Raw genomic sequence first — 13,560 nt, 5'->3', positions numbered from 1 at the left:
AGGTGTTGAGCTGAGTGAACGATGTTGATGAATAGATGTACTGGCCATGCAGTATAATATCCTGAATCCCCAGGGTGACCGTAGACCTAAAGCCCTGTAGGGATACTTTCCTTACTGCCCTTGCTACACCTGAAAAGAAAGCTCCAGGCAGGAATGTGTTAAGTACAGCTTGACAGGACTCTTTTTCTGCTTGCCTCTAGGTAGAGATGCCGTCACAGCAGACAGCTGATCTATACGGGTAATTTGGTTAGGGAGAAGAGGGTTAGAAAGGAAATCTACCACCTTCTGCTTTCAACAGGACATATCCTTTTGTAGGAAGAGTCCTGCAGTAGGAGGTAAGATGCTGGTGTACCAAGGACACAGCTACAATTCCACAGGTCCCTAGTTCTTCATTGTATAGCTAGCATTTCTTAAGCACCCAGACTATGGAGAATATTGATCAAATTTAAAAAGGCCCATCATCTTTTTTGTTGCAGCATCTGATCAGAAACGACCAGTATACTAAGGTATTAAATATTACTCAGCACAGTAGTCTGGGTCCGTATGCTAAGGAGTTCCTATTTCTCAGCTTAATGTTTTGTGGTGAAAAGCCCTAAGGTTCAAGACCATTTAAATTCTAACAGCTATTATAGTTATGGGATTTTACTTGCCTTCACCAAACGTCTCATCATAGTTGGATATAACTGAAATTTCCCTTAGAAAAATAAGTTGCTTATAAAATTCCCCCTTGAGAGTTGTGATGGATAGCTAGGACTTAATCCTTGCCCATCTAAAATTAAGATTTTCCCATCAGAATGATGCAGGAAGGATGTGCTAAAAGTATTGGAGAAATAAAAAAAAAAAAAAAAACTGATAAAATTCGATCTTAAGTGAATTTTTTCCTTTGTTGGATAAAACTTTTCAGCAATGGTGTTGCTTATTAAAGAGATTTGTTAGTGAGGATATACTGAAGACCCCAGACAAAAAGCTTCATGAACTGAAGTTCATGTTACTGCTAACTTTTCATGTGGACGGTTTAACTTGTCCATTTTTTCAGTTTTCCCACCCCTGGCCTCTGGCTCTGTACTGAAAGAATGAAGGATACTTACCTCAACTAGAATTTAGGTTTACCACGGCAGTTTGGGGTTTTGCTCATATAACTTGATTTTGTTTGCTTGGTTTCTTTCTTATAGTGTGTGGTTAGAATGCTCTCAAAGCCTATTTTGTTGGTGATCTGTGTGTTACCTTGATTTTTACATCTTTAAAATTATTTGGGTTCCTTGCAAATGGGAGCTTTATAAGTATAAGTGGACAGTATAATTACCATTGGCCAAAACCAAAGCCTGAATGCTCCCAGTCTTCTTCAAATTCAACATTCATTTCTTCTTCTCCCTCTTTCTCTGCCCTTTTATTCTGCTTTATTTCTGCTTTTTTCCCTTAGAAACCTCTCCCCAAGCCCTTGGGCCTCTCTGTGCTTTCTGATAGTGTTGTGTTAGTTAGGTTGGCTGAGTAAAAGCAATTGTTAATCCCCTCTAAACTCCCTGAACAAGTTCTCTTTTGTGACTCTAGCTCAGTCCTAAAGCAACACCTAGTTGCTTTGGGAACCACTAATGGTTTTGGAACCACTAATCGTTGGAAAAATCCACTGAGACTTCACAGCTCAGCATCTTCTCACGGAAATACCCACAACAGCATGAACAAGCCGTTTCCTTGAACCACCCCCAGTCCCGCTGAGGCTCCCTCAATACCCCCAACTGCGGATCTGGCCACTGCTCACACTCTGCCCTTCCCCTCCTCTGCCCCTGCACACCTGCATCCTCCTTCACTGCAGCCCTGTACCAGGCTGCTGCTGTTGCTTTTACTGCCCCAGAAACTTGTTGCTCATCTTTCCCCCACTTTTCCTAAGGTTTTGTCTTTCACTCTTCTCCCATAGTTAGTCTTTGTAGGACATCACTGTCTCACATTAAATATCTCTCTCTTTTTCCCCACTCTTCTCGTCTACATTAATCTAATCGCACTCACCTTCAGAAATCCCTAATGTTAAGAGGTGCACCCCACTCCCTGCTAGGCCCCATACAAGTAAGTACCTGCCCCCATTTTCCCCTCCATGCAGGTACTTCATTATTCCTTTCCACACTCCCTCTCTCTTTCCTTCTTCCCCCTCTTAGACTGCCCCCATATTCCCTACCCTTCCTTACAAACCCTTCTGCTTCAGGACATATTTTATAAAATCAGTCAGAGAAAGGCTAGCAGCTTTCATGAAGGACACTCTCATGGTCTGAATTCAGTTGGGTGAGTTTATTCCATTCTCTTACATCATTAGATGACTTTAATTTTTTATAAGGATATAAATCATAAAGTTTATTTTTCAAGTTAGGATTCTTTGCCATGAAACAGTCCCCAAAATAAAATAAACTCTAGCTTTATTTTTTTAAATAGTCCCTGCAGAGCCCAGGGCTCAGATGTGGTGGCTTAAGGAATTATCTGTGGGGAAGCCTGGGGGCTGCCATGGAGCCTGTCACCGGTTTGGCAGCACAAGGCTGGCCCCTGCTCCTCCCAGCACATGCTTCAGGGATAGACATGGGGTCACAGCCCATCTTGTCCCGAAGGTCGGCACACCCAGTGCCCACTGGAGCAGCTGTCAGTGTTGCTTTACCCACTGGGACCTGCACAGTCCTTAGTAATCCTTCTGTAACGCAGATATTTTTTAAGGAAACACTACGGGTCTGCTTAAAAGTGCTACTGCTTGCTGCTGCTGCCAAGCAACCAGATTTCCAGAATTACTGTTGGGGATTAATAATGTGCCCTGCTTATCAGCCAAATCCTTTGTTCCCTTACAGTCCTGTATGAACTTTTCAACAACTGTTCTGAAAGTGATCTGTCCCAGTTGATGCTTTTAATACTCACTGCAAAATTTGATCTGCTTATGAAAATACACTGATGTGAACTATAGCCTAGAAAAACATTAAGCCTAGAAAAGGGTGGTGAAATTGAGGTAAAAGGGTGCAATGTCAGAACCAAGGGAGACTCTTAATTCCTGAGAATTAGAAAGTGTAAGGTAGCACACAAATAAAAGGCCCAGCATTCTGGGCAGGGTCTGAGAGTAGATGCCCACTGTGAGTCACATAGCACAGTTATTACTCATATCAGAAGCAAAAAGCAATGTGGTGTTATGCTCTCTTTTATACAGGCCAATATAGCATGGCCATCCTCTAGCTCTTAGGTGATTACAAGGCCTGACTATAATGAAATGTATTCCAGTATGTTGTCTTTCTTGTTTTTCTGTGTTCATTAGAGTCTTCTTTGATCTTTTGCTTGATTCTGGCCACACTTCACCCCAGAACATGTTTGTCATCACCACCCTCAAGTGAATTTGACAGATGTTAGTAGCTGGCACCAGGAGACTTTTTTTCAAGTACAGAATCATCATTACCCTTTCAGTGTTGAAGAATGATCCTCCGACTGAAGTTAGCAAGTGATTTTTATCAGGACTTAAGCACTTTGTGAAGAAACACTTGAGAAAAAATTGTCCTAGGGAGATGTGGTTATAGAGAACAGCAATTTAGATGTCTTCTGTTTATGTCTGTTGGGAAGTCTGCTCTGTACCTGCTAATTTCTTTCTTTTCTTATATTTTACCCTACAGGTTCAGCTGTTTGGCAGCTGATTGCATCCTTCCTGAGGCTTCCAATCTCAGGAACCCATTGCATTGTTGGTTCCACTATAGGATTCTCACTTGTTGCAATTGGTACAAAAGGTGTGCAATGGATGGAGCTAGTCAAGATTGGTAATTGCTATTTTCTTTTAACTATAAGGAAAGTTTCCATTTTCTAGAGTAAGTTTTATTAAAAGTTACCATTATAATATATCTTTCCTCAAATATTATGGTTTAGAAGACCTATATGGGAAATATGTTTTCCCTTGAATTTTTGTTACTGGTGATTGTGAACTGCTATGTATTTTCAAATTTTACATTGCCATCAGTTTTGGAAATCAGTATTTCTCTGTTGTTTCCAGGCAGAGCAGAAATTTATCTGATTGAAATCAGTCTGTAAGTCATCGAAAAGACTAGGCATAGGTGAAGAAAATGCTTCAGATATCCAGGAGTCAGAGTTCATGGTCATGGGGAAGCCTCAGAGTGAGCCAGGATTATTTATCCTACTGTATTTCAGAGATCCCCAGTCCATTCAAAATGGATTTTGTCTTATTTGCCCTCTAGTTCCTTCTGAGTTATATGCCTGCCTAGCAGGAACCGTCATGCAGATATGAGTCTGTCTTGAGAGGGCTAACACCCTGCATCATGGCCTTGGTTTACCAACCTTCGCTTTATGAAAAATATTCAGTTGCCCATCTCCGTCCTCTAGGTGGGTCATTCTTGTAGCAGAACCAAGATGGCCGCAGGGGAGCCCAGTCACTGCTGCAGGAACCCCAGAGCACCCAGAAAATCAGCTGGCTCCCAGAATTCTAGAACAGATTCTCTCAATCCTGGCTGCACTTTTAATTTCCCAGGGGGAGTAGTTTAAAAATACCAATGCCCAGGCTCTGTTCCAAACCTTTAAAATCCGAATGTCTGAGGGTAAGGTCAGAGCATAGCTAGTTTATTTTGTCTCATTTTAATTTTTTTTATTAGAGCAGTTGGTTTACAGAAAAGTTCATGTGGAAACTACAGAGTTCCATATATCTCCCACTAAGCACCATTTTCCCTATTATTAAAACTTTACATTAGTGCACTGCCTTTGTTATAATCGATGAAATATTATAATAATTATATTATTACCTATAGTCCATAATTTACGATAGAGTTCACTCTTGTGTTACATAATTCTATTTTGGTAACATATACAACCTCAAAATAATCATTTTAGCCACTTTTGAGTGTGTTGTTCAGTGTTGCATAAATAGTTTTTTAATACTCCTCCAGTGGTTCCAGTGGGCAGCCGGAGGTGGGAACTTCTTAAGCTACAGGCAAAAAGTCTCACCTCTGCTGCTGGGACAGGAGGGTAAGGTGACAGGAGCTGTGCCGGGAAGGCGCCTGGGCCATGTAGGATCAGGGTGGGCCCCACTGGCCAGGAACACCCAGGTAGCCCCTTTTACTTTTTACTTTCACTTTTATAAAGAAAAAGGGGGCCTGTCAGTTGAGCAGCCCCATGCTACATGATTCTTTATATTGTTCTGTTTTATAAATTGTATAATTTTTAAAATATCTCCATTCTAAAGAAAGAAGAACGTACAAAAAAATCTTGTTACGGCCTTAAGAAGGGGTTAGTGCATCTTTCAGGGGTCACTCTGCCATGGGGATAAAATAGCTGTTTACAAACAGTTTTATTCAAAAGAAAGAAAACTCACAATATGCTAAACTTCATTTTAACCTTGGAAAAAAAAGTTTCAGAGTCCCAGTAGTTAGATGGCAGTAGTGAAAGTGCCACCCTGGACTCAGCAGGGGTGGAAGGTGATTTCACTTTGAATGATCCTAACTGTTAGAGCGGGGACCATGTCCCCATACGTGTTGTTAAGAAAAGTGGACAAAAGAGGCTTAGTGTGAATCAGAGGACTCTGTCCTCTGCAGCAAGAGCTGGGAAGAATAATTACTTGAGTGTCTACGGGTATTATCTTCAGTTATGTGCAACTCTGTGTGTGTGTGTGTTTATACCTGAGTATAGCTTTAAATGTGCAAAGTCAACTTTACCAAGACAGGAGGGTTTATTAATTTCCAAATTAATGCAAATAATTCAGGGAATATTTATTAATGTATGTGATATATGTCGGTTATCATTGTATTATAAAAATACAACCATTGTTATATAAAAATTAACATTCATTAAATTTTTTTTTTCAATTATTCAGTTGCTTCTTGGTTTATATCTCCACTGTTGTCTGGTTTCATGTCTGGCGTGCTATTTGTGCTGATAAGAATTTTCATCTTAAAAAAGGTAAGTGAGGATGTTATGTCTTAATTAAATGTTAGCACTCATTTCTAACTTCTTAATAGAAATTAATTGTGAGAGGGAATAAAGGAATAATTGCAGTTTCATATTGTTAAGTCTCAGTACACTGGAGTTAGAATCAGACTTTATTATAAGGAACCAGAAAGAGTTGAGATAAATTACCAGAGGCCTCCCTGGAAGACAGCATTACAAATAGTGTTTCTTTGTTCTGTGATTTAGTTCATTAGTCAGCACTCCCAGGCATTGTGCTCAGACCTCAAAAAGAAATGGTCATTATAGCCTGAATGTTAAACTGAATGGAATGATAAAATGCTAAGATTTTGAAATTTTGAAATCATTAAAAACTGCTAATGTATATCTTTGCCCAGATGTAAAGGTATTTTCTGTTTTTTAATGGAGAAAACAAGTTGTGAGACACTGACTTGATTTTAGGAAAGGATAAAAAGAAGGAAATATACCTATTGCAGATACGTTTAATCTAAAAATTTAAAAAATCATGAGATTAAAATTAAAACCTACTAAGATCAATATTCTAGAAAGAAACTTGATTATAGATATTTTAATTGACTAACAAGGGGTTATTGCCATATTTTATGGACCCTCCCCAAAAAAGAAAAAAAACATGCATCTTAATCTGTGGGATATAACACACACCTAACTCAGCACATGAAGAACATGCCTTCCTTCAGCTAGATCTTTGCTTGAATCTGCCGTTCATTTTTCTTAGCATTGCCTAGTCATCTGCCGAATACCCCCTTGGATAAGGACAAACTCAGCCTCGTTTCTCACCCTTCCATCTCCTGGGCTCAAGCCATACTAGTATTTGTTTAAATCTTGGAAGATCCACCCACTTTTACCTTCTAGCCTTCACCCTTTTCTTTCCCCTGCCTGGAACCCCTCATTGCCTGGCACTCTCCTACTCTACCATTGGACCTCACTTTCTAGGAAGCCCTTCCTCTCCTACCCAAATCCTGGATGGTTACCTCTCTTTTATTCTCCTGTGCACACTGTACTTTCTCATCTTTGCACTTAACCTATTGTATGGTGTTTTGCTGCTTGCTTTGTTGTCTGACCACTATTTCACCATAAGATCTGTGAGAATAGGGCCCATGACTGTCTTGTTTGCTTCTGTATTCTGGTTTCCAGCATTGTGCTTAGCATTTAAAGGAGACTTGGGAAGTATTTGTTGGGAAGGAATGTGGATGGATAGAAGGATGGGTGGGTGAATGGATGGCTAGATGGGTGGATGGGTGAGAAAGGGGGAGGGAGTGAGGTGGGGAGAAGATAGATCTCAATACGACATTTGTCATGTCAGGTTTAAGGATAGGTTGAGGAAAAAACGAAGGTGATTTGATTAAAAAAAACAAAAGCTCAGGACTTACTATACACCTTCAGAAGTTTTGGGTTGGGACTCTGTTTTTAGCTGTTTTCACCTGGAAAATAACTTTTTGGAAGGCAAATGCAGTAGGTAATTGAGGATCCAAACGCTTTGTTTTCAGTTCAGCCTGAGTTCTTTTTTTTGTGATACAAATGTTTTTTCATCACTGATTGGAAGCCTGGCAGTGTCTCTCCTCCCTGGCTCCTGCCCGTTGGTTCTTAATATTCTCTGCTCTTCACTTACCCTCCTGCTTCTGACTGTGAAGGATTCGCACACAACTGCATCACTCTCTGCACCCACTCTTACTGTTCCGTACACCTCACTGCCATTCCACTCGAGCCTCTTGACAAGCACTGATGGCTTCTTGAGACATTCCAGAATAGGCTCTTGATGAATTATACTGTTCTGCAAATACAGTATACAATTTCTACATGTTTGCTTTGGCAGAAGATCTCTTTAGATAGTCTCCTCTCTCTCCATATTTCTGTAGCTCACGTCAACTTTTACAGACCTGATTTTCCTTTTAGCATGAAGAGGCTTCATGTTCATATAAATATACAAGAGTACTTTTCATGATTACTGGAAATTAGTCCTTTTAAAGATTAAGTAATCTCTGTGTCACTGCTGCCTTGAAGAGTTCCCAGTCCATGTTTTTACTTCAAAATCCTTTGTAGATCTGCCTAAAACTTTAAATTTGTAATGTCCTCTAAGATGTTATTTAACCTAGCAATATCATTCTTGTTAAAGTATTAGATTTAAGGAATGTTGTAGCAGAAGCCTAAAGTCATGAATAAATGTTTGATTAGACAAGAACCCACAGTTCTTTTAACCTTTTTTTTTTCACCTGGGCAAGCACCGGGAATTGAACCCGGGTCCTCGGGCATGACAGGCAAGCATTCTTACCTGCTGAGCCACCGTGGCCTGCCCAGTTCTTTTAACTTTTGATTGTTGAAGGTTAAATCTATAGCTTATTAAAAGATTATGGGCCACGGTGGCTCATCAGGCAAGAATGCTTGCCTGCCATGCCAGAGGACCCGGGTTCGATTCCCACTGCCTGCCCATGTAAAAGAAAAAAAGATTATGTCTTTGCTTTATATATTTTAATGTTGTTAAAATGTATTGTATGATTGATATAAAATCTAGCTGAATTGCAGCGACATTTAAGTCATTGGCTCCCTTAGGGCAGCCTCAGAGGTTAGATCCTCAAATTGTTTGTTGAAAGTGTGCTGTTAAGACCAAAATTTGAGCTTAGCTTGAATAGTATGCACTACAGGTTCTGAAATAGATGCTGAGCTCTGGGCCCTTGGTGCCTGGGAGCTGACCTAACCTAACAGTCCTTTTCTGTTTCTAAATCTGACATCAGCTCATGTGATTGTAGTGCTTTAACGTGTCCACTGACCAAATAGTGGGCTCTTTGAAATTGCATTTGTTTAGGAGAAATGCCCATGCTGATGCTTTTTCTGTAGCCATACAGCACGTCACAAGGCTCCAGAACCTCCTTGCATCCTGACCTTCCACTTTGTCTCCTTACTGTACAGGAGGACCCTGTTCCCAATGGCCTGCGGGCACTCCCAGTGTTCTATGCTGCTACTATAGCGATAAATGTATTTTCCATCATGTACACAGGGGCACCAGGTAAGAAGTCCTTGGAGCTGAAATCCAGTGGGCAGGTGTATTACGTTCTAACAGTATTGATTTGGTGTTGGCACTGTTGATTAACAGAAAAAAAAAAATTAATTATGGTCATCATAGAGCAGTAAATGTATTTACTTGTAAATATGCCAGTGATATGTGTAGTACAAAGGCCACAGACTTTGAAGTTAAAAAAAAATTAGGTCTCCATTCTGCTGTGTACCAGCTATGTTATCTTAGCACCTTAGTGAGGCTCATTAACGCCTGCCTTGCTGGGCTGCAGAGAGGCTCAGGAGAGGGAGGCAAGTGGCTCTGCCATGCTGCACGCAGTAAGTACTCAGCTCGCAGAGACTCTCAGAGTAGCACATCCCTGGGTGATACCGCACTGGAAAAGCTAATGTGGCCTGGATGACAGCTACAAGTATAGGACTCCTTGGGAATTGTCATTGTCAAACCAGTAAATCCAGTAACTAGAAGGTATGCTTTTTTTTATATATACTGAAACAGTGATAATTTTTTCAGAATTATTCTTTTTTTTCCCATTCTGATGAATTTTGTCCTCTTTTATGAGTGTTTAGGTTTTTTTTTTTTAATTAATTACCTTCTTTTACATATTGGGTAAAGGAAAAAACTTATGTATAGTATTCTTAATGGTACACATTTCAATGTTTATGAACTGGTAACATTCTAATTCAGCATTTCTATGCATGTTCTGAGGCTGCCTCTTCTATTTGTCTTTGTGAATGCACCTTCTGCAGGCAGAGCCTGAATATATCTGTTATTGTGGGGATATAGAGCATGTGGTAGTTAGGTTTAGGTGTCAGCTTGGCCAGGTGAAGGTGCCTAGTTCTGTTGCTGTGGACATGAGCCAATGGTATGTGAACTGCATCTGTTGCTCCTTACATCTGCAGTTGGCTAGGAGGCATGCCTGCTGCAATGAATGATGTTTGATTTAATTGGCTGGTGCTTAAATGAAAGAGTGCAAAGTAGCACAGCCCAAGCAGCTTAGCATACCTCAGCTCAGCCCAGGCCTTTGGAGATGCAGAAAGAAATCACCCTGGGGAAAGTTGTTGGAACCCAGAGGCCTGGAGAGAAGGCCAGCAGAGATCACCCTGTGCCTTCCCACATAAGAAAGAACCTCAGTTGAGCTGCCTTTCCTCTGAAGAACTAATGAAATAAATCCCCTTTTATTAAAAGTCAGTCCTCTGGTGTGTTGTATTCTGGCAGCTAGCAAACTAGAACAGGGGGTCAGCAGATAAATTTAGTTTTTGTTGTTTTTCTATGTTTTAATGCCCTTTATGTGGATTAGGATTCATAGTTCAGTTATTACCTGTATCTGATAGAGAAATCTCTCATTCTGTATGCAAAATATAAAGTTTCTGCAACGTGGCATGCCATATTAGGTGCTTCAAGCCAGCAGAACAAAAAGTTAGAGCAACCTCAATAGTCAGGCACTTCCTGGGTTAAACAATTTAAGAAACTGAGCTTTTGAAAGCTTCTATAGTGCCAATTTCTAGATACATGGACATGAATTAAATTGTGACATGTTTGATGTTGAATTTCGGTGCTTTATTTTGATTTCCTATGTGCCTCCACTCTAAATTATTATGAGGTTGTTTATATCTTAGGCATACTTTGACTTGTTTTATTTTGCATTTAACGTGGCTCTTAGCAAATAAAACTCATTTTTATACTTCAGGGACCAAGATAGCACTTTTAAAAATTGTCTTTTCATTTTTTGTCCTAAAAAGAAAAAGTGATTTGTAAGAGTCAAAACTAATCTTAGGAAATAAAGTGCTTACTTGGGGTTGGATACAAGCCTGAGTTTTGGGGTTTTGTTTTGTTTTGTTTTTTAATGAAAAGGGATTTAGTTGTATGGGACCTGGTTTTTGTTCAGCAGTTAAATACTGAGTGCTCATTGCATGCCTTTTTGAATAAAGCAGCTCACCTACTTAAGCCTCCCTGTATAGAAAACCTCTAAGTCAGTGATTCTCAAAGTGCGTTCCCTGTACCAGCAGCTTGTCAAAATGCAGATTCCCAGGCCCAACTTCAGCCCTGTTGATACTGAGGGCCAATAGCCTGGGTTTTAACAGCCTCTCTGGGTAATTCTGATGCATGAAAAGCTTGAGAACCATTGCTTTAATCATTACTTCTTTTGCCATAAACTCCTTATTGTTACCTTGGTAAGGTTCTTATGTGATAATGTTCCTAGAAAGTTCTAACTAGCAGCAGTTTTTCACTCCTTTTTTTAAGCAGCAAGTGACTGCTGGTTAAAAAAACCATCCTGGTTTCTGGTTCCTCCAGAGCAGGTCTGCACTTGAGACTAGCTGCTGTTATGCCCCATCCCTTTAACCCCTCTGCTTTCCCCTTTCTCCTCCATTTCCCCCTTCCCCTTTTCTTCCCTCCAGTGGCACCTGCTTCTGAGCCCATCCCAAGGGAGTCAGGTCAGCGTAGGCAATCCTCAGACCCCCCAGCTGGCTCTGTAAGAAGGAGATTTGTTCTGTCTTCTGCCTTATAATTTTAAAGTGCCAAGCTGTGGAGAAGCCAGAAATTGCAACTGTAACGATCCCTAGCCCAGGATTGGGGAAGCCTGGAGGTCTCCAGTTATTACCAAAAGCTGGATGTCAAACAGAGCAACTTAAGTTCACTTCTTATTATAATTATTATTAATGAACTTTAGTTTGAGAAATCTGGTACCATATGCCAAAAAAAAAAAAAAATCTAAATTGTAGGGTAAATTAGAAAATAGTGTTTATTTTTTTAAGAAGAATGCTTCATTTTCTTCTTGAAGTTGTTCCAAGATTCCTTTTATATAGTGTGCTTCTCCGATGCTTTGAACTTGTTAATCTAAAACAAAACACCAGTAACCCATTTTATTAGAGCAGGTAGGGTTAGGAGTAATCTTGCAAATGAGATAAATCTTTATGAGTGTGTGTGTGAGACCACAGAAAGGTGGCCGCGATATATTACTATGTGAGAGATGAAAGCACAAAACAAGTCAGTCTGATTCTACTTCTGCTAATTTTTTTTTTAAAGAGGGAAAAAAATCCTCATACATACTCCATGCTGTGTGTGTGTGTTTATATCTAGACAATGATTGGAAAGACACATACCACACAGAAGTCAGTGCTTCTCTGGGAAGTGGGTTCAAAAGGAGATTCCATATTTTTAAAGTTTCATACAATCTCATGTTGCTGATTTTTTATAGTAAGCATATATTTATAAAATTGAAATGTAAATTAAAAGATCAGTGAATCAATAAGGAGGAAAGTCGTAGCGAAGGGACGATGAGTGGAGATATTAGGAACCTGCTATGGGCTATAAGCCTTAGTGGTTTATATTTCTTATTTATTTTATAAATTCTATTAATGATTGTTATATGTGAAAAACAAGGCATGCAAAGTAATGACAATTGTAAACTGAGTTTTTAGAAAAAGTTCTGTTTGTCCCTAAATCACTTGCATTTTCTTCTGATCTTTTAGGGATTTGGAATAGCATTGTAAAGATGCTTGAGGTTAGAACTAAATCACTGTTCATCATTGCACTGCTGCTCAGAAAATGAAAGCAGTCTGAGATGAAAGACCAATGAGGGGCTAGAGCCGAGAACTGGGATTGAGTTCCCTGCATTGGTTCCTGGCAGCCACTTTTGGCCGGCGAATCTCAAGAAATTCAAGCTGTGCCCTACTTTATCTATCCTCAGAGTGTAATGATACTCCATGTTTTATTGCCCTGTTAAGGTGCCATTATTTGAAAACAATTTAAGATCCTCAGCAGGAAGACAACTTTATCCAGAGCCTTATTGTTGAAATTTCTGTTGAAAGCCAACCTTAAATTTTCAGAGGAAAAATGAGTTTGCTTTGGATGTGGTTTTCTATAAATTGTTGTGATTAATTATTTTTCATCCATGAAACCTGATCTAATGTATTTAGTACAGTTTTTAACTGTATAACATAAATAACTATCAGTTTGTATTTCTTATACACAGTCTTTAAAAATAAATTATCATGTTCTTTTGAGGTTCTTTTAAATTACCAAACTACTGAAGTAGTGTGGTCAGAGCTCTCTTCTCATTCTATTCCTCTTTCTCTTACTCTATATCAACAACTTTCCCCCTATTTTTCTGGATTCTATCACTCTTTTCCTTCTCCTTGGTTTCTGAGTTTTCTAGCTGCTTCCCAGGCCAGACGGATAGCAAAGGCAGGCATGATGTACAGGAACAAAAGGCAGTGGCATGGTGGCTTATTGTCTAAGCAGAATCTTAGAAACCTTGTAACTGACCTTAGGGTCAGTTGTTGGTCCTGACTTCCTCAGAGACCCAGTATGACCCTAATGGGGAGCCTAGAAAAGACTTGAAAGAGCACAGAAAGCAGCCCTTCTCTGCAGTTGTTTTGGGCCCTGCTCAGTAGTGTGGATGGAAACAAATAAAGCCTGATAGTAAAAGTGGTCGCTCTTTTTTTTTTTCCTAATAATTATATCTCAAATCTCTCCCCCCAGATAATCCAGGGCTTGCCTTATTAGATCACAGTAATACAATAAAGCCAAAAATAGCACAGTTAGTTTTATTACTGACCAAACCAGGATCTACAAAGGAAGCCGGAAAAACCTCTTCAAAAACCACATGCTTTGAA

The 13,560-nt window shown here is 39.7% G+C and overlaps 1 protein-coding gene across 11 annotated transcripts in view; it reads left to right on the top strand.

Annotated features, from left to right (window-relative positions):
* Positions 1–13,560, top strand: part of SLC20A2 (solute carrier family 20 member 2) — a 117,996-nt gene that overhangs the window by 74,361 nt on the left and 30,075 nt on the right. For all 11 annotated transcript variants that reach the window (XM_077152608.1, XM_077152614.1, XM_077152613.1 and 8 more), the window contains 3 exons: positions 3,624–3,764; positions 5,822–5,907; positions 8,839–8,935. In XM_077152608.1, coding sequence (XP_077008723.1) covers positions 3,624–3,764; positions 5,822–5,907; positions 8,839–8,935 — 324 coding nt within the window. The remainder of the gene's footprint in view (positions 1–3,623; positions 3,765–5,821; positions 5,908–8,838; positions 8,936–13,560) is intronic.

The sequence above is a fragment of the Tamandua tetradactyla genome, chromosome 3, assembly GCF_023851605.1.
Source record: "Tamandua tetradactyla isolate mTamTet1 chromosome 3, mTamTet1.pri, whole genome shotgun sequence".
NCBI lineage: Eukaryota > Metazoa > Chordata > Mammalia > Pilosa > Myrmecophagidae > Tamandua > Tamandua tetradactyla.
Note: the sequence above shows the minus strand (reverse complement) of the source record. Positions and strands in the feature narration are given on the sequence as shown.